At 37.4% G+C, this 21,906-nt stretch overlaps 1 protein-coding gene across 6 annotated transcripts in view; it reads right to left on the bottom strand.

Moving 5' to 3' along the window:
* LOC111834140 (protocadherin-9) overlaps positions 1-21,906 on the bottom strand; it is a 158,408-nt gene that overhangs the window by 118,903 nt on the left and 17,599 nt on the right. For all 6 annotated transcript variants that reach the window (XR_002835926.2, XM_023793108.2, XM_023793107.2 and 3 more), the window contains exon 3: positions 788-889. Coding sequence is in view for 5 of the 6 variants with exons in the window: in XM_023793108.2 (XP_023648876.1) it covers positions 788-889 (102 nt within the window). In the remaining variant the exon portion in view is untranslated. The remainder of the gene's footprint in view (positions 1-787; positions 890-21,906) is intronic.

Raw genomic sequence — 21,906 nt, forward strand, 5'->3', positions numbered from 1 at the left:
ATAGCTATCAAATGTAGGGGGAAGAAAGCTTAACATGCATGTATGTGCGTGCATACAAACAAACACAAGCACATAAACTAAAGAAATGCAAAGATAAGATAAGTGGGATCTCCGATTGCACAGTTACCTAGCTATTCTTTAGGTTTCAAGTATCCCACCCTTCTCTTCTATAAGACACAAAGTTTTACAAAACTGAGCATAAAGCCTGGGATCATTTTCTAACTCCTCTGGAGCAGTTTTCAGAGTTATGGGCCATTCTCAGGGACCCAACCATGACATGATTTCATGAACAAAAGCACAGACTCCTGACCCAAAGAGTCAAATACTACTGGAAAAAAGCACAATATGATTCACTGTAAAAATATGCTACTGCTGCAAAATCAAACAGCCCACTCCTTTGGGTGGTAGACAGCATCCCTTTGAGAAGCCAGACTGAAAGCGTAACTCATATCTAAGGACTGACCCTAAAATCCCCGGAAATTCCATATCTCAGTCATCTCCAATGAGTTTGTCATCAGCTACAACTGGCATTATATGTTAATACAAATGTACTTCATAATCCAATAAACATTTTCAGCAGTTATTTTTAAAAATATGTATATTTCTTCCAAGTACAAATACATGAATCCATAATCGTAATGGAACTCTTAAGACTAATGTGCCTATGGTAAATCACCTGAAAGAATAACACAATGAATTACCACTATACAGTACCAACTATAACTTGTCAAATGGAGGAGAGTGTCAAGAATAGACTTTGTATAGAAGTTGGCCCAGCCATACTCACTAAAGGGGTGCAGGGGGTCCAGTATTCGGGATTCAGTTCGGTCCTGGATCTGAGGTCCAGATATTCAGGGTTCAGTTCAGTGCGGGCTCTTGGTAAAGTTCCCTTCATGGAAAACAAAATGAAAACATGAAATGTAGAAATATACTACATATCCTGTACTTTGAACTGCATTACTCACCTATTCAAATTATTGGTAGCGGTATAAGGTTTAGTCCCCTTTGAAAAGTTAACTTTCCTAGTGATTCAGACTTATAAGTGTTAATAGATGCCACTGTTATTCTTTTATGTTACGCGGAGGCAATAGTACTAAGGTTCCATTCTCAGGGTCGCTCAGTCATATAGGCGATATAGACGGCTGTCTAGGCCACCAGATTCTGAAGGGACATTGACTGTATGCTGTGAATTGTCCCATGCAAAGTGAAATTGACTTGCTTGCGCCCCTAGAAGTGCTTGCGCCCTCTGCAGTGTGGGCAAGAACAGCTACGTGATATGGGAGGCGAACAGTGTCTAACCAGCTGTTAGGTCAGTGATTCCCAATCCGGTCCAAAGGGACCCGCAGACAGTCCATGTTTTTGCTCTCTCCCAACCAGGGCTGGTCAGTCTGATAGGCAACATAGACACCAGCCTGGGGTGCCAAGTTCAGGGGACACATCCATGCCAGTCAGTTTCACTGTGCCTGGGACAGGGGGGGTGCCGGTGGTGATACTGGCCTAGCGTGGGGTCAGAGGGGACCAGGTTGGGAGACACTGTGCTACGTTAAAAAGCTGTGACCAAAAACAAAAGCATTGTAAGCGCAACAGAAAAATAGGACCCACATTATGAAGTAGCAAAAGATACCTGGGTAAAAGGGAAAAGAAATAACATACTAAAGTAAATTCTTTATAATCTGGATCATTTCTTAAGTGAAATTTGTTTTATCACCACTAGATAATGGGTGTGCAAAGTGAGTCTGCAGGCTGTCTGCTTGTACACCTGTGGCTCCGTTTCATCAGAAGAGTTGCATACTAGCGCTATCTAGTCATCATACACAACACCAAGGCCTGAAGTGGTCAGAAATGCTTTGAGGAAACACACACACTGAGTTAGCCTGGAGTTACTGCAATGTCATAATAACTATCTAATGAAGCCAAATACCTCAGCATGCCTCAGTGGCCATATTAAGTCCACGGGGAATATGCCTCAGATTTTTAATAGGGCCGTCAAATGATGATTATTATTTTTTTTTTTAATTGCATTTAATTGCGTGAAAAGGCTGGTTGCAATACCATTGAAAATAGTATCTCTGTTTGTGTCTAATTGTTAAAAATGGCAGTAGATTTCTAAATGTCAAACGCCTCGACAATGTATTCTACTGAACCATAAAATCAATTGAACTGGAATCAAAGTCTGGAAAAAGAATAAAATGGTTATCGCCATTTACAGACCATAATATTGCCTATGGTAAGTTCCTCTGCGATAAATGTGATGCACGATGTCCATATTTCATTTTACTTCCTAATTTCACTTCCTGGTGCCTTACATTTCAGTATAATCGAAAGGGATATATATTTGCTTGTAGAAATGGAGAAAAATACTATATGTAATCCTGGTCATGATGACGGTCCTAAAAAATCAAGTAAATCACAGTGCTTAGAGGTGTAAGATGTATGCTGTAATTATCTGCTGATTTACAATATCACAGTGTGTAATGAGGCTGTGGCACATGGAGCCCAGGGCATAAATCACTGTCTTCTTGTGAAAATGACCAGAACTGTAATGAACCTAGATAGCAGTAGTGCTTGAAATATGTGCATTTCCCTGTGTCCACTGCATTCCAGCCCAGCGGCACTCGTGTATATGCAAAGCGAGTACGTTCCTTAACAGAGATGCCACTTAGTAGCGATTGTGAGCTCACTTCATGTGTATGTGGAGAGCTAATTAATGTGACGTAGACCTGCACACTGCGCTCATTTTTATATATAAAATGTCATCATGTGACATTAGAATTTGGCAAACACAGACAAACAAGACTGTAAAGAAATGAAAATATAAGCAAGTATAATTTTCTTATATTTAGACAAAATTCTGATTTCATTAATAAACTGACTAAACACATTTTATGAATAAGATCAATTTGTCTTATTTTAGGAAATCAATAACAATAGTCTTACTGCACTGGCAGATAATTTTGCTAGCTATAGTCCATCTTGTCTCAAAACAGAAACAGTTTATCTTAAATTTGAAAAGCGATTTTTTTTTTTGCAGTGTACTATGTTAAGCGAAATAATTATGTAAAAAATGTATTATCCATCCTTTCTTATGTTATATCTTTTTATTTTTATTTTTTCTCCATCCATCCATCCATCCATCCATACTGCTTATCCAGTAGAGGGTCACAGGCTGTAATTTTTATGCTTCAAATAAAATTCGGCACATGTGGGTTTCACTGATAAAATGAAATTATCAAAACAAAAGCACGGATGCAAATGGCTATGAAGTGAAAGAGTAATTTCAAAGAACAGGGAAGACATGGTGGCTGTTACTGGATGAGCTGGTGGGATAATAAACCAGTGACGCTTTGTTAGGCCACAGACGGATGTTCTGGGGTGATTCCAGAGGATGGACAACCATGAGGTGTCAATTATAAGGTATCACCGAATGAAAAACAGGAAGCAAAACACCAGCAATGGAAGCAGCTAAAAGATGTAATGATTATGTGTACAGTGTGACATTATTTTATTATTCACTTGCTTATCAGAACATTTTAGATAAAGAAAAATGCAAATGGTAGCTGGGTCATTATAGGAGCAATCCATGATAAATTTGGTGCATGGTGACAACATGGTACCTACACACACCTAAGTGTTTTATGAGGAACAACACTCTTCTAATATCACATATAATGCTGTATTGAATGGAGCCCCTACAGAGATTAATTAAAGGAACATATTTTAGTATGAAGAAAACTGTACAAAGAAAATATGGGGACATAAGTTATAATCAATCACTCTGTCACTGACATATTTGAGCTTATACTGGATATTGTCAATGTCAACCAGAAAATTGTTATTGACAAAGAAATTTATTCTGAGCTAACAGAAGGAACTTATTTATTTTAATATTGGTTAGAAGCCATCCGTCATAATTAATCTTAGAGTTATTAAATTTGCTGGTATAAGTGAATTCATGGGGCGGCCCCGTGGGGCAGTGCTTTGCATGTTCTCCCCATCCCGCCCTGGGGGTCCCTCTGGGTTCTCCGGTTTCTTCACAGCTCAAGGACAAGCTGAGGATAATTGGCGTCACAAAATATTCCGTAGGTGTGATTGGTGTGTGTGCCCTGTGATGGGTTGGCACCCCATCCTGGGTCGTTCCCTGCCATGCGTCCATAGGCTCCAAATCCCCAGTGACACTGTATAGGACCAGTGGTTACTGAAAATGGATGGATGGATGGATGGATGGATTGAATTGAATTCAATGTGCATGACTATAGTGTTTTACATAATTATTCTTAGGTGAAGTGCCTTTCTCTTATGTCAAGTAACCACATTAAAAAAAAAAAAACATGAAAATGCATAGTAATTAGGAAATGCAAGAGTGAAACAATGTTGCATCTGATGAAGATGAAGAACATTATGATTTATTATAACAAATTAAAATTTAAATGCTGAATCATTGTAGTGTCTTTTTAAATATTGTTTAATATGTGGCTTTCAATGATACGTCATTACCTTTGCTGCTGACTCAAAGGGTGCGTCTTGAAGGTGGAACCCATGGTGAGCAAAGCCGTGTCCTGGTATTACAGGAACGCACATACTTCCCCTGTGCAGCTGCAGAAACAGCCTAGACTTTTTATTTAGCCGTTGTGAGTGTAATGTATGTCATTACAGCTTCATTCTTGCTATTCTCCATTGTGATGCACCATGAGACATTAAGTTTATGTAAAACCTGGATTTATTTCCTAGGCTGCAAGGGGTGTGGTGCAGGCTGTGTGTGTGTGTGTGTGTGCGTGCGTGTGTGTGTGTGTGTGGTGGTGGTGGTGGGGGGGTTACTTGACTAAATGGGAACCATAATTGATGTATAACCCTGTATACATCAAAACCATGTTTGCAGATTCAAGCACGATCTTAGGATAAGCTCTCTTTGGGCAGCTTATTGAAATTCATATAATACCAATAATTCCAACGAAAAGGGAACTTAGAGAAGACCAGAGACAGTCCCAATTCTTTGATCACTGCCTATAAAACTCTATTATTTTACTGATTTTTGGAATCACTCACATCTGCATGAATTTGCCATTAGAGCTTAGAGAACTCAAAAATTTGGACTTTTATTACGATATAATGAAAACATGGAAATTCATTTTATTCTTATATTCATAGAAAAGATGCAAACATAAGTGATTTGTAAGTCTAAAGTATGTCACTTTAAAATATTAATGCAACCGATGTCTATGAATTGAATTTGGCTTTCTAAATATATCATAATTGATTCCTTCTACTTTGATATTTTAAAAAACTGTTTCCAAGGCAATGATAAATTGCCTACTTAACCAAAAATTGCTGTAGTTCCTTCCCTGGTGTTGACTGTGACAATTGTTTATAAAATGCCAATACATGCACATATACGTAAAGCAACCTAAAGAGAAAAATAAATATAATAAACAAGCAAATAAATTATCGGTAAGCTAGCTAAAATGTATGATTTTATATGATTGTATCTGTTAAAGTAGTTGTTCCTCTGCAGAAACACCGAAACTGTTGATGGGTGCAGTAGAGTGTCTATTGATTAAACTGAAGAGAAAGGCTCTCATCCTCAATACTAAACTTCATTCTACAAAAGTATAAATGCTAGAATTGATTCCCTGTGACATTTCATTCTTACTATTAATAACACTTTTACCAAAAGAAATCCTCAATATTTATAGATAACCACATAGTTAACAGCTTTTTGGCATTCAAACACATCATTTTTGTATTTCTAACTTGATAAACTGTGACAATTTGCTTTCACAGTCGGGTACATTTGGTCCCCACAATGTAATATAAACATAATCCCTCCCCCCCCCACACACACACACACAGACTTTCACATACATAGAATTTAAAATTCAACCTCAATAATAGATTAAGAAATATGGCAAGATGTTAAAATGTATGTTCAATTCTTGAATATATTTATGTAAAAATGATAACTGTTAGATTTATACTCAAAAGGCTGAAAAATGAAAACGACAGACTTCAGATGTATATATATACACACACACACACACACACACACACACACACACACACACATATATATATATATATATATATATATATATATATATATATATACTTTTTTTACTGATCCCCGTTTCATTTTCCAAGGGATGTCGAAAGTATGGGATGGGAAATTTGTTGGAAGGGAGGTGACAAGACAGATCACTCCGCAGAGGATTCTGCACATAGTTCGGAGCTGTGAGCATCCCCCGGGGGACATTAAAGGAAGGTTACGGGAGGCCGGCGGTTCACCTCCGTGCGGATTGCTGCTTCCTCCTATCCTATCGGGGTGTTTTTCCTCGTCTGATTTCAGCAGGCCCACCGGGGCCGCTTCTGGCCACTGAGCAGCTGTGGCAGACAGCCAGCTGCTTTTCTTCAAGGACTGCAGCCCTCTAACTGTTTTCATTTCATCATTCACCCCTTCATCCTGTTGTCTCACTCTCCTATTAGTGTAAGTGGACGGCTCTGTCCCTGCCCGTATTCATCTGACTATATCATATTACACGGCCTAAATATAATGAACTCAGTGGGCTTCCTGTTAGAGCAGCAGACGGTATATTGTCTGCAGACTAAGGAGAGGGACCTGTATGAGGGTTCAGGCCCCCATGAAAAGAAAAGTCAGGTCAGTAAATAAACAGGGGGACTGGGCACAGTGCAGCCATTTCTATCCCGATTAGTGTCGTGACAGTTTTGTCATTATTAATATAAAGCATAATGTCACTGATTATGTATTAAAGATCCTAATTAGTTGTGCATAGCCAACTACTTTAATATTAGCATTATCAGTTTTAGTCAGCACACAATGCAATTTACTGCACGTATTACATTTTCTATTTCACGTGTGCATGAGTTCAAATTAGAAATTGTAGTAGGTTAGCAACATAAGGTGACATGTAACTGTTCAATAGTTGCTGTTGTCTATCTATCTATCTATCTATCCATCTATCTATCTATCTATCTATCTATTTTCCGTGATGGCTTATACATGCACTGTACGATTGCTGTAAACATTGTGCTTATTACATGGATGGTATGCCACACACACACACACACACACACACACACACACACACACACAGAGGTAAAAATAATAATTTATAGGCTCCGGCCACATTTAACGTCAAATGTTCCATTAGAATATCTGCAAATGAATGTGTATTCAGTATGGAAGCACCTCGTGTTTGTCTGGCTTTATAATATCTGCATTACTGTATAAAGGCATATGGGCTATGGACACTACAGCACCAACCTGTGTCGTTTTTCTGGCCCAAGTAGCGGAAGGAGAATTGCACCATGACACCGAATTTCATGATTCTCGATCATATACAGAGGTTATTATGGCCCGCTGAATTTTGATTGGCTTTTCTCAGCCATGTTTCATAAGCAGATGAACTTTTATTTTATGATTTGTTGGGACATCTGGCCATGAACACGCTTACAAAGTGTCATATTTTTATGTTCAATGGTTTCCAAGTTATAAGCAATTTTTAATTATAGCACCCCCTATTGGGCCATTTTCATGAAATTTTAAGAGTCTCAGAATTGGTAACAAATTGGTGTTCCACTGATGAGAAATAGCCCATTACGTGTAAACAGGCCAACTCCACAAAATGAATTGGTCTGTAGCACTGGAATAATTGCCCTGATCAAAATCCTACAGACAACTTTTTGTGTACATGGTCTCAAGATGTTGCAGTTCAAATTTTGTGTGAATCAGATGAACAGCCTAAGGCAAGTTCGAAAAAGTGCATTTTGCACGTTTCGCAAATTAGCTTTAGCAAATTAGGACAGAATGTAAAACATCATGCCGTAGTGCCACCATTAGGCTGATGGGGATATTTTGCTTGCCTGAGTAGCGGGCGGAGTTCTGCACCACTCCACCAAATTTGGTGTTTCCACACCTTACAGGCTCTGCTCCCTATAGTGCTTTAATACAGAAGAAGAAGAAGAAGAAGAAGAAGAAGAAGAAGAAGAAGAAGAAGGAGAAAGATCTTAGCAAATACAATAGGGAGCAGCACTGCATGCTTGAGCCCTAATAATAGTAATTGAGTATTAACTGATGTGACCTTTTGATATGATGCACTGGATGCAGCAAATAGTTTCAAGGTGTATAACAACAGTTAATTGCTTATATCAAAGATTACATGTACATTTGGCTGGATATTTTGCCATTAAGGTTTTGTGCAACAGAAAATCCCACATTTTATGATTTCTGGGCTGGTTTTAAAGCACCACGTTCCTCCAGCAGGGAGGCCTTCTTTTGCTGCCCTGCATTATTAATTTTTGCACAGAGAATCTGCTTTGGGTTATTATTGTACAACATCAGACTAAGACGGGACTATTGAAGTACTTAGGCTTTGTATATAATGGTTGGACTTTTAGGTTTGACTTTTTCCACATTGACTCAAAAACCAATCTGTGGTAAAATGGTTCATTAGCAAAGTGTGAGAATGCGGCATTGAACTACTGGATCTGTATTTCTTTTGTTTTGAAGTTTTTCTTTGGGAATGAACATGCACACAATGTTTAATTGAATGCTATGGCTTTCTTTCAATTGCTGGTTGACAACTTCGCAAACTGGTTCTTTAACAATGCACTATTTATTGAATTATACAATAATTGTGAGGTGCTTGTTTCTCTTGCACTCAGCTGAATATACTGAATAAATGTATCACTGGCAAAGCTGTAACATGTCTGGGTATACATATATATAAAACGATATGCAAATTTGATCATGGTAAATTCAATACTAATTTGTAAATGGTTGAATGACTCAACAACAATACCTACTTTGTCTCTCGAAAATAAGAATACAACCCTTATAACAGCCCAAACACTGCCAGCCGTTCGTCATGTAGAATAAGTGAAATTTGGGACAGACGTATTTGATTGAAAGGTTTCAAAGGCAGAAGACACGGGGATGGTAGAGTCTTCCTCCCTGCCTCCTGAGAAAGGGATCAGGGAGCAAAATGATTCTCTCTGCTGGAAGATTGACTTTCACACCTCACGGATCCTTGCCAACTTAATTGTGAATTGGATTTTATGCCCCACTGGAAATGATGGTGTCAAGATTCCCCCCCCTTTGAGGGCAGCACACAAATGCAATTAGACCTGCACCTGTAGATCCAATAGGTTTATTTTCTGCCATTGCAGCAATAAGAGTTTGAAGCAAGTCATCTCTCAGGTTGTATTGAAAAAATATTTTAGCTACGCCATGTGATGTGCAATCGAAGTAGTCCTTCACTAGGCCATATTGTGGGCTGAATTAATTTTAACAGATTGTGTCTTGTACTTGTTTGAAAAAATAAAACATACAGCATGTTCTACTGTAGTCATTGAGAAACAGAGAAAAGGAGAAAGGTATTGTCATTAAGGACCCACATTTCCTCAAATAATAACATGAGGCATATTTTGATAACCTGTTATATTCTTTGACTTGATCTTTTCATGCATCGTTTCAATGGGGTGTAAGTGGGTAAAAATATTAAAATTTTTGAACTGAAGTCACGTAAACCCGGAACAGAAAGAAAAGTAACACTCATTTTAATCTAGCAATACTATGATGGGAAGCACAATTATTATTTTTCCTTGCTGGAAAAAAATCTTGCAGAATACTCTCCTCAATGCTGATTTTTAATGTCTATATTTATAATACATAATACCTGACTTTCCTTGTTCACTTCTGCTTAATTAAATAGTCTGTTCCATATGACAAAAAACAATGCTTATTTGAAAATAAGACTGCTCCATTGTGCAGACTTTGTATACAACAGTAAAACGAGTAGCAGAGCAATATTCAGGTACGTCAGCCTGCCTGACCATTACCCTCCTCAAGCCCAGCGGTACGTATGCATGTGGCAAATATTTAGCAATTATTCTCTATGCAAAGACAAAAAAGTGGAGAAAACAAGTTGAAGACACTGACAGTTTCAATACGCACACATTTTTATATATTTATTTTAGATATTTATTTTTATAATGTTAAAGTATTTTTTATAGAGAAAATATAATCTTCCTGCCCAGATAAATAGCTTTGAAGACTGCAGTAATGCAGTATGCTACTGTATGTGTGTGTGTATATATGAATAACAGATTTTGGTGCCACTTTACAATAAGACTACCCATATAAAGAGTTTATGAATGGTTTATAATCTGGTTATTAATTAGGTTATAACACTTTGTAAATTCTTAATAGACGATTTTAAACAAGTTATAACACAGTTTTCTTTTTATTAATGAGTTACTACCATTTACAAGTGGCAAAAAGGAGCCTTATTGTAAAGTGGTACCCAGATTTTTATTACATTGTGGGGGCATTTGGTCCCCACAATGTAATATAAAGACAACACACACACATACTGGTGTACTGAGAAAGAATGATATGAATGTGCTCCTATTATTTACTGAAGAAAAAAACACCTGTTATCATAGGACTTTATGCTAATTTAAGTAAATGCTGACGTCACAATAAAGCTTTATTTTCAATATAGTCTAGTGTTTCATGTACCTGGATCAAGAAAAGGCTCCTCAAAAAGTCTTATAGAACTGAAATCTTAAAGAACTGAAATCTTTGTTCATTTTAAAATATCTTGCAGAGCAGAACTTTGTGCGGCAGTGTTTGGGCTGCGGGCAGTGGAGGACGTGTTTGATGCATGCTGATGATATGTGTCCATTATTAAAAACGAGAGGACAAATACAGGGTTTGGGGGGTGATATCTGTGAGAACCTGGCACATTGCAGTCTGTTTATACACAGAGGTCCATTAGGAAGGTAAATATGTAAATTAGGCCTGATGTTTATTTGAAATGTTATGCATTCTGAACAATATAACCTTTATTCCTCTATCAAAAGGGAATATAACCTTTTCAAAAAGTGCCCCGGTCTTCAACAGGATCTGTATCTAATTTTATTCAAACATAAAATAACCACTGAGGTGAGAGATTTTATTAGTTATTTTAATGTATCTAATTATTGTAATTGGCTTTTATTAGTGCAAGAAACAAACATGATGCAGTGCTGAATAAAATTATGATAACACTGGTGTGATGTTTATGAGAACAAATAGCTCTAGTAGTTAATAAGTAAAAACAAATTAAAGATAAGAGTCATTTGTATATTCTACCTCATTCAATTTTCTTGAGGCAAATTATGAATAATGTAAATTTTAGGGGCCTTCAGGAGACTTATGGTCAACAGAATATTTCACAAAATACAAAACAAATGATCATGATTGGATAAATCATTATTTGGGCCCTAATAAGTGGGTCAACCTTTTTCCTGCTTTCAAATAATTGGATCCTATCTGATTTGCTACGTCTTGTTGTTTATGTTATTGCAGGATTCTTTCCTGTAAGTACATCTTGAGTTCAGTACATCAGGCAAAATATCAAAGTACTTCCATTTGACCCTGAAGTTTGACCAGTACCAGTCTGGCAGATGTCTGTTATCTGAATGGCACTCGACTCTTTCCTGTAAGGTTGCCAACTCCATTGCAGACGCTAGTTGTTTTTTGTTCCGTTACTGAATTGGGTTCCCTCCCCCCCATCCTGCTTCCTCCTCAGAACACTTAATTCTCCCTGGTGACTGAAGAAGATAATGCCATCAGCTGTAGATCATTACATATGCAGCTCACACACATCAGAGCAAATGAAATGTTTCAGGATGCACCATAATCAATAACATTGCTATTTTTATAATTCCTCCCCCCATATATTTGCGCTGAGCTGGTGTATGTGCACCCGTAAGCATGTGTACTTGCATGTGTGTATTTGTGAGTGATTATGAGCATGTCCATGTTGCACTGTAATAACAACAAGCGTCTTTGTATTTGGTGATATTTAGATCCTCATAATTCCTAGATCCTCATTTACAGACTGTCATGATGCAGTTTTTGCACTTTTAAGGAAAACAACCATAACAACACAGAGGATTTTGCCTAACTATCATCTTGTTGAGCGAGCCAATACAGAAATATACTGACATATAAAAAAATTATTTGATCTTTTTTGAACCAGTTAGCGAACTTGGCTAAATAAATATTGAATGCATGAATGAATGAATGAATGAATGAAAGACAAACAAACAAATAAATAAATAGGCCTTTATATACCAGCAGAGGTAAGGAGCATGTGCTGATTACAGCAGACTGTTAAAAATATTGCGCTTGTGTCACATGGTAAACACATAGTCCATGGCTATGCATATATGTGTGAAAATGTCATCCTAGCATCTTCCACACGTTCTGACATAACCAAACTGAAAACGTTATGTGTCTTATTTAGTTATTTTATTTATCTATTATTTGTTTATATTGTTATAAACTCAGTTTAGTTCAGAAGTGCAGTTATTGACCAAAGTAATAATGTTCATTTGTACACAACACTTGAAATGAAAATAAAAACACTTTTGCTATAATGAGTTTCTTTTCTATGTACAATATTTTACTTTCCTTATTAATTACGTTTGTTATTATAATGTTACAAGCAGTGTTTCCTGTGAGGATGAACTTGCTGGTTCAGTGATTTTAAATGGTTAGTTAATATTACTACATACATTCCACACCAAACAAACAAACAAAAATGAATAAATGAATGAATGAATCATCATCTACCTTGTGGATTGTGATTGTTACCATAAAATAATGAGATATGACATTTTGGTCATACTCCCCATAGTTTTAACAATCAGCTAAAGCAGTTTTGTCAGAGTGTGTACGCTATTAGGATTTGGGATGCCTACATCTTTAAGCAATGACCTCCACAAGGAAACTTACATCAATGCAAAGCCTGCTATTATGACTATCTGTAACATATTTTATTAAATTCTCATAAAATTATGTTGTGTAACGGGACCAAACAGTCCGAATGAAGCTCATAGTCCAAAAGCTGTAAGATTACTCTACATTGTAACATATTCCTTAAAAAAATGTATAAAGATTCAGGTGTGATATGCAGCACTATAATCATCTTACCATTGGGTGGCACATCGATTTATCTGTTTGCTGAAATTAGGGACCATTTTCAAAAACTATTTCAGTCAACCTTCAAAATAATTTCCATGACAACATGAGAGGTCCATAATATGGAATGTTTACTTTTGTGTGTATATGCAGTGATGATCTAGAACACCCCCATGTGAAGCAAATAATGCTGACTGTTAGGGGTGGAAATTGGTATTATCTCGATATATGTTTGCCAATTCAATATGTATTGCAATTTTTAAACAGATTTTGCTGAAGAGCATTTCAGGGTGAAACCTACATTCACAAGAAGATGTTCAACATGGTAAACATTATGCTAATTGTGGCTTTGAGTTGGTTACAGCTAGTGCTAGAGCTCAAAGACCCTCCTACATCACTTAAATCACTAGTTTGGAAACACTGTGGCTTCCCAATACATTATGCCAACACCAGAATGAGAGAGTAACTGATAAGTATGTCTGTCGGCTCAATTATACCCAACTCGGATATTTTTCTGGAAACACATTCAACATGCTAACTCATTTTGGATGGCATCATCCAAGTGTGTACTTTAGCCAGGATATTCAGACTAGGCTAAAAAACATAACTAAAGCTAAGTTCACATTATATGATTTGAGCCCAGACTTTCCAACTGCTGAAAGTTTTTGGCAATGATAAACAAAGGCCCCAGATTGGAGCCAAATCAGTGTTCGCTCTGCACTGGCAAATTAGCGCTCGGTTGCTATTAGTTCAAAGACACGACCAGATATAGTTGCAGATGCCCATCAGATATCTAGCAGGCTAAATATCTTGGCCTGTCGGCAACTCAAATCCTGTAGTGGGAAAAGTGTTGCAACTGCAATCTAAAGCCAATGAAAGCTCAAGACACGGGGTGAGGTGAAACCCAATGGAGGAGTTTAAGAAAGGTGTAAATAGTTCAAACTATTTGTTTAGAAACTGTTCTTAGTGTTCAGGGAAGAGGTATAGAAATATTCAATGAAAGTTTATGCTTAATTGTAGCTTTAATTTGAGATGGAGCAGGAAAAGACACCCTTACTCATTCATGATATCATCATGCCAAACTCGCGCATGTCAGTTCCTTAACAAAACCAGACTGTACAACTGGGCAAATATATTAGCTGTACCAAACGTGAACAACATCATTTCAGTAACCCATGTTTAAATTGATGTTTAGAAATCGATGTTTTAACTCACACTGTGATATTAAAGTTGCTACCTTGAAAAATCACGATTTGTAACAGAATCGATTCCCCCTCCCCTACTGACTATCGTAAAAATGGTGAGTGCTAAGGTCTGTGAGAAATTAAACGATAAGCTAACATTTGGCACTCATAGTTGAAATGTTGAATGCAGAAGAAATGGGCAGGGATAAAGCTCTGAGTGACTTTCACAAAGACCAAATCATTATGGCCAGATGACTGGGTCAGAGTATCTCCAAAACGGCACAGCGTGTAGGGTGTTCACGGTCAGCACCCTTCTCAGTACATAGTGAAAGTAGTCTGGCGAGGGAAAGACCATTAACCACCAATAGGGTATTGGGCAACCAAGACTCATCAATGTGAGATGAGAGAGAAGGCTATAACATCTGGCACAAAGCAACAGAAGGGATACTGTGTCTCAATTCCCAGATCATTTTGATAATCACAGGAGCCTGTGCAGTGCATGGAGCCCGACTCCACATGGTCCTACAGTACGTACTGTAGCCGTAGATTGGACTTGTTGGTCCAACGCATCCCACAGATGCTCAGCATGTACCCGGCCGACTAACAGAACATGGGATCCATCGGACCTTCTTCCTTTGCCCTAAGGTCCAGTTCCAACGCTTGCATGCCCATTATAGTCGCTCACCTGTGGTTTCGTCGCCCCAACACCACAGAGCTCAATGCCCTGTTTACTTTCACACGTTACTCCCGTGATCATTGTACAAATTATTCGCCATTAGTGCCACAGTAGCTCTTCTGTTGGTTTGTCTGAGACATGACAAGCTTCATTCACATGCTGCATCAACGAGTCCTGGCTGCACCCTGTTGGCGGTTCATGGTTTTCCCTTTTTAGCAGGAGATACGAGCCAGACACTGAATGCTGAGCTTGTTAATAGTATTTGACAGCAACTACTATTTAGAGTAAGTGCTTTCCAAATAGTGTCAGTCTGAATGCTGCATTTAATGACAGGTCTTAGGTGCCATATTAATGAAAACACGGCCTGTGTACACCAATTATATGGTGTTTGTATGCCAGAATGTTTTATGTCAACAATGATGGTGGCCAAACGCAGCACACTTACCCCTACAAACATACACAAATCTCTTATCCCTGGAAAAAGCATAGTAAATTGGTAGGACAATGAGGAAATTCCTTCTCCAGAACATTAGAATGCATTACCAAAGGAATAATAATAAATATTCAATTATTAGAGTATTGAGGTAGGAATCAGTCATATTTGGTCTCTAAGAACTTCTGCTATCCTGGACAGATCTGGATGAACGCAACCAGAAGAGCATATGGTAACAAGGCAACAGATGGAAAGTCAGTGCATAACATCAGGGGACTAATATCAAAGGTGCACCTATTCACTGTAAGAGAATTAAGACAGGAACACATGATTTACACCGATATTAACAGTTCTAAATAGGTACAAAAGGATGAAGACTTTAAAACTATTTGGTCACTTTACAAAGTCAATAATTATTTACGGATGTTGTAATATATCACATATCATATTTAAAATATGCATTTTTTCTATATATAGTTAAGAATCAAGATAGAAGCCAAGTTCTCCACAGTGATGCAAGTTAATAATGCACGCAAAATGATGTGCATGTTTAAATGTGTTCCCAAATCATAACACATTCATAAAGAATTTAGTTAATCTTTTTGGAGTCACTATAGTTAATTCCTGTGGGCTGAATACTAAATAAACACAATCCATATACAACAATACAACTTGTAAAACAACAGACAAGATGACACCAAACTTAATGTCAAAGTTGACTCTGATATGAAAGAAATATATATACTTTAGAGAACTTTTACCGAATGCTGAATATTAAATGTAGCTCATTGAAAGTACTGTCTTCTGTGCCTATGTCATGCCAAACATCCAAAATCAAATATCTAGCCTGTAAGAAAATCAGTTTAATGTAGTGCAATTAAAAAAATGACAAAGAAGTTAACAGAAACACAAATGGCATATAGTCAGACAGGCAGGTGGGCAGACAGACAGACAGACAGACCGATCGATAGATAGATAGATAGATAGATAGATAGATAGATAGATAGATAGATAGATAGATAGAACAAATTAATATTCTGCTAGACAGTGAGTAAAATGTGGGGTCCTATATCATGAAAATTACTCTAGAAGCAACCAAAAAACCAACATGTATATTCTGTGACTTTATATGAGACAAACAACATATTTTGTCCCTATGAATTTTCACCACTGGACCAGGTGGTCCGGGAGACTCTGCATTCTTTGCTTTCTTATGCGGTTTCATCCTTTTAGAACTCTTTAGAAAAGACTTTGAGCCAGTACCAGAACTGGAATAAAGAGAACAATCCCCAGAATTCCAGGCATCATGACCCAACTTTAAGTGGAGCAAGACTCGGTAGCGGTGCCACAAGCGGAATAAGAACCTATAATTGGCAACCCAACATAAGGCCAGCGGTGAGCTTCACTATATGGGCACTTTATGATGATCAGCAGAGAAAGTCAGGCGTAAGACCAACATAAGATCACACAAGGGGGTGGCTGTCTTGTTAAGCGGACTGCAATGCCAAGCACTAAGGCGTGGGTCTCAGCGTGCGGCACCCACAACACTCTCTGCAATATATACTGCTTATACATCCCACTTTGTCCGAGTTATATTCTGGAAGACCTAATCATTTCTTGATGAAGGATTTTTTTTTTTTTTTTTGATTAAATTTATTTCAATGAAAGGTTGGATTTTACTCATTTTTCCAGTGTGACATGAATTTCCTTTTTTTTGAATGAATTTTTCCTAACCGTTTTTGCAAATCTTTACAAGGGATGCCAAAAATTGTGGAGGGCACTGTACATATACATATATGCATACACACACATACACCTACTATATATATCAATCGTGGTTAATCGTGGTTCTGCTGGCAGAAGGTTACGCTGAGCATTAGGCTGCTTCCAGGCAAAAAAATTTCTAAGACAGCAGTACGCAAGAATAAAGTGGAACAGAAGAAACTGGGAAAGACTAAAAAGCAGCCAGGTAGAGGGTTGAAGCGACTTTCTAATGGCGTATCCAACAGCTTCTCATGAATTGGAGGATGACATTAAGTGCAGGTGTGAAGCGCACTGTTAGGACAGTTCATATCAGGCTCCTAGGAGCAGGACTGTAGTCCCAATAAAGCAAGGAAGCTGCCCTTCACTAATGAGAAACAGAGAAGAACCAGGCTGCAGTTTGCAAGAAAAAAAAATCTTAAGTCACAGATGCACACACATCAATTGAAACAAAAAATGGTGATGTGGTCTCTTAATTTTTTCCAGAGCAGAAGCCACTGCAGTTAAATAAGACACCAAGCTATGATAATCAGGAGCCATTCTATACATTCATGCCAACACATTTCATCTTTTCCTTCCGAATTTTGGCCAAGTGAACCAAAAACAAAACTAGAAAAGATCTTTTTCTAACAAGAAGCAGCACCATGAGTGGTTTTTCTCTAAGGTCCTCAGAAAGCACACGCCAAATCAATCATGTGATTCTGCATTAGCAAAACAGAAGGCACTATATAAATAATGTGAACCAGCATCAGACAGTCTTTTTGTTTTTGAAAGAACAAGCATTGCAGTGCTGTCTCTTTGAACCGTGAAAGATAAAAAGCTTAGAGCTCATTTTAAGTATCTCTGAAAGTCTAACTGGAACAGGTATATTTTCTGCCAAGAAAATTCTGGTAATTGTGTAGAGCACGTAAAGACCCAAATGTGTGACCAGTAATCATACCCTTGAGCAAAAGTACTTTAAGCTAAATTGCTTTAGGAAAATATATAGCTACTGCATGTGCATGAGTAAAGGTCAAACCATAAACTATGCATGTCATTAGATAAAAACAACAAAATAATATAAAACATTAATGTGATATGCCAGCTTAAATCTCTCAAACTTTATGAAAATACCGAAGAGTGTTTCATGTTGTCCACTGTGCATAAAAATAGATTGAAGACAATGACGTGTGTGGCTAATATGAAATTATTATTTTTTTAATTCATTCTTTAATTGGTGTCCTTTGTGAGAAGAAAAAATAGTCACATGCACACTACAGTGACCACCTAATACGGACTAATATGCTCAGTAAAGTGTCCCCAATGACTTCCTGTTATTTCCTCATGGAGGAACTGCAATTAAATTGTCATGTGTTTTTATGCCTCTCTGCACATTCGGGAAAAGCTGCTAGTGTATCTTACATGAGCACTTATATAATAGATCAGAAAAAAGGATAAATTGTTCAATATGCAGCACAGTGTTCAATGCATGGCATCACAGCAATCATGCTTTAAAGTGATTGTAACTGAATCATTCTCCAGATCAGTCTGCACTCACAGGTAACCTCTGGTTTTCCTTTTACATTTCAAGACATTGTATTTCTTAGAATTTATTCCCTTGTATTCTGTTTTGTTATATTTTTCAAATAAACAAACTGGGCTACATAATTCCTAGAGGACATGTTCAGAATCAATCCAGCAGGGTTACACCTTCCAGTGCTTTGAGTATTTCCATAGCATGGCAGGAAAGGAAATGAGCTGTTACCCCTCTATTGCATACTCAAAATATATTAGGATACCGCAGCGGCTGCTTTGTACCATGACCTAGAAATATATAAACATCCTGACTCATGTCAGTGTGTTAAATTGTAAAATGAAACAAACAATGATGTGGTAAACTAGGTTACGGGGACAGCTTTCCTGTGAGCAAAATACAAGTTGTGGTTCTTGTTCAGTGTGCCATTTTCCGTTCTGCTTAATATCCTTTTCCGCCGGGTGCGAGAGAGTCATGTTAAATTTACAAAACAGAAACTACAATGTACTGTAACAGGTACGGCTTTCCTGCTCGGCACAAAAGATAGCTAAGTGCAATGTTGCATTTACTGTACACCCACATTTCTTATTATTAATCAAGCACAGATACATGACTATGCTGTTAACGTTTTGAGTTAAACTTTGATTGCCATCACATCATTGGTGAAGTCTTCTCAAAGCTGTCATTAAATCAGTTGCTTCTTCATTTCTGATCTGTTGTTGTGCAAGACAAACTGAAACAAAAAGAATTAAGCAAATCAGAGGCCAATTGTTCCCATTTTCCATTTCCACCTAAGTACCTAGTAACCAAGAATTTACATGAACTATATTTACATAGCAATTTCAGTATTTAGAGGTAAATTCATGTTTTTTTGGTTATTTAAATTGTTAAATTAATTGAAACAGGTTATAATTATTATTACTGTTAATAATAATAATAATAATAATAATAATAATAATGTGCAAGCATATTTTCTTCCAGCACAACAACAACCTCAACATAATACGCCTCATCTTCTTATTGAATCTTCCCATGCATAAACACAAATTAGACGGGTAAGATGATCATATGCAAGCCCATCTCCGAGGAGGGGCGGGGTCCAGGGCGGGCCCAATTATTCAGGGCACCAGCTGAGGCCAAAATAAACTGAGTAATGGACACCATTGTCTGCAAGTGCTTGGTGACTGTAATACAGATGAAACTACAGAGTCACGTGACACTTAACAATGGGGATGGGTTCTGATAAATGCGTCATTAGGCAAATTCGTAATTGTGCCAACATTACAGTGACCTAGGCTACAGTAAACTGTGTACATACATATATATATATACACACACACATACTGTACATATGTGTGTGTAACTAGAAAGACTAAACACTAAAATAACGATTAACCCAGTTGTGTATTATTCATTAGCATGTATTATGTACCGTACATAATTGCATGTGGTATACTTTTATAAGACTGACAGTGCAGTAGGTTTGTAATGTGTTGCTCTACCACTTCACTAGACGATTTTTCAGCACAGTTGTATATGCGGCCTGTTGGTGAGTGAAATGTCGTTATGCGGCGCATGATTGTATAATGAAGAATAATAACTCAATGATCGCTGACAAATAGTATATAGTTTTGGACTAGCTGATGCCAAATGGTAGCGTGGCCACACCGTACGCCCAAACTATATACTATTAACTCTAAACTTTGTAACGATTTTTTCGCTTCTGTAAATTATGCCGCTACATTGTTTCTTTTCTGTTTCTTTCTGACTTTTAATATTCCAATGTTCTGGTCCACTGTACTGTATCACACTCTTTGACGACATCCAGGGATTTTTACCGTCCTCCGAACTTCCATTCTTGAGTATTGTAACTGGTCTTCGGCAATGAAAGACAACACCTTTGTAGGAAGGATATAACCCCTGAATTCTAATGGTGTGCCATTTGTGGGAAACGAGTTCATTAGGGGAACTATCGTTCATGTCCCTGCAAAGATTTGTTCTTTTCATTCTTCCGCTTGTCCTCCTTGACTATGGCCAGTCAGAGCCAGTGGCACATGTAAGGGCGTGCCGTAAGCGAGCATATGATTGGCTGAAAACTAAACCTGGGCCCATACTTATACGCCTACAGTTAGCGAATGGCTGAGTTGGTGAATAAGTTGATGAACGAGACAGTTTATCCGCTTCTTCGGGTCTCTTGCACCTTGGTCGTGACTGAAATACACCATCTACTGGTGTAGTATATATAGCCTACATGTGCAGTGACTTCCCTTACGCTGCAACTGGATTTTAGAGATGCAACATTTTTATGATTTAGAATGATTTTCACCTAGATTTGTTAGTGTTTTGACTAGTTAGCTTATTACGTGATGAGCTGTTAGGTTTGCGTTTTTAACAAACATGAGTAGCTAAGGTACAATATTGAGAGACTATGACTATAATTCAATAACAAATATTACTTTTCTTAAATGACCTATTGGTGGTACATAGCTTATTCCATAGCACGTAGCCTAAAGAATGGGCAATTTTTAACATATTGGAACACAAGTGTTTCAGATTTATTTTTTTGCAAGGAGGAAGTACCATTGAACAAGTTGGTGAACAAATCACAATTAATCTTTTAGGTGAAATTAATCAAACGAACTGTGTGCTTGTGGGAGTTTTACTTGCAGAAAAATGTTCTAATGGCAGAACGACAAATGATTGGTTCAGAGATACCCAATCAGATTGTAGAGTAGGAGGGCCCAATCAACTAGAGGAGGTGGGACCAAGACATCAGCACTGTCACTAATGCACAAACAATTTATATGTGGAACATCGACTTGTGAATTTACGTGCTGCCCGTGTCAATAAATGTATTTTTTGTTTCCATTCTGTCGAATGTACTTAACAATATAGGAGGAATATGTCTATCATCACAGCTCTAATATGTAGCCAAAATAACATTTCCATAAGTGTGGTTGCATACAATCAGTGGAAAAAATATCCTTATTTTATTCCTTATATTGTGTACATATATCACACTGTATATTGCACAGACACACAGACACACACACACATACTGTATATATACATACATATATATATATATATTTTGTTTATATATATATATATATATATATACACACACACACACACACATACACACACACACACACACAAGATGGATAGATATGGGAAACAAACAAACACATAATTAGGCAGCTCTCTCAGTCACAGAAGAATAATTTCAAATAATTGTATTCCATATTACTGTAGTGAAGAAAACCGATGTTGAATGCAGGAATTGGTGAATTAAATATGAACCTGTATTGTTAACTGAACAATGAATGGTGGTAGGAGATTTATCTAGTGATA

The sequence above is a fragment of the Paramormyrops kingsleyae genome, chromosome 16, assembly GCF_048594095.1.
Source record: "Paramormyrops kingsleyae isolate MSU_618 chromosome 16, PKINGS_0.4, whole genome shotgun sequence".
NCBI classification, from domain to species: domain Eukaryota; kingdom Metazoa; phylum Chordata; class Actinopteri; order Osteoglossiformes; family Mormyridae; genus Paramormyrops; species Paramormyrops kingsleyae.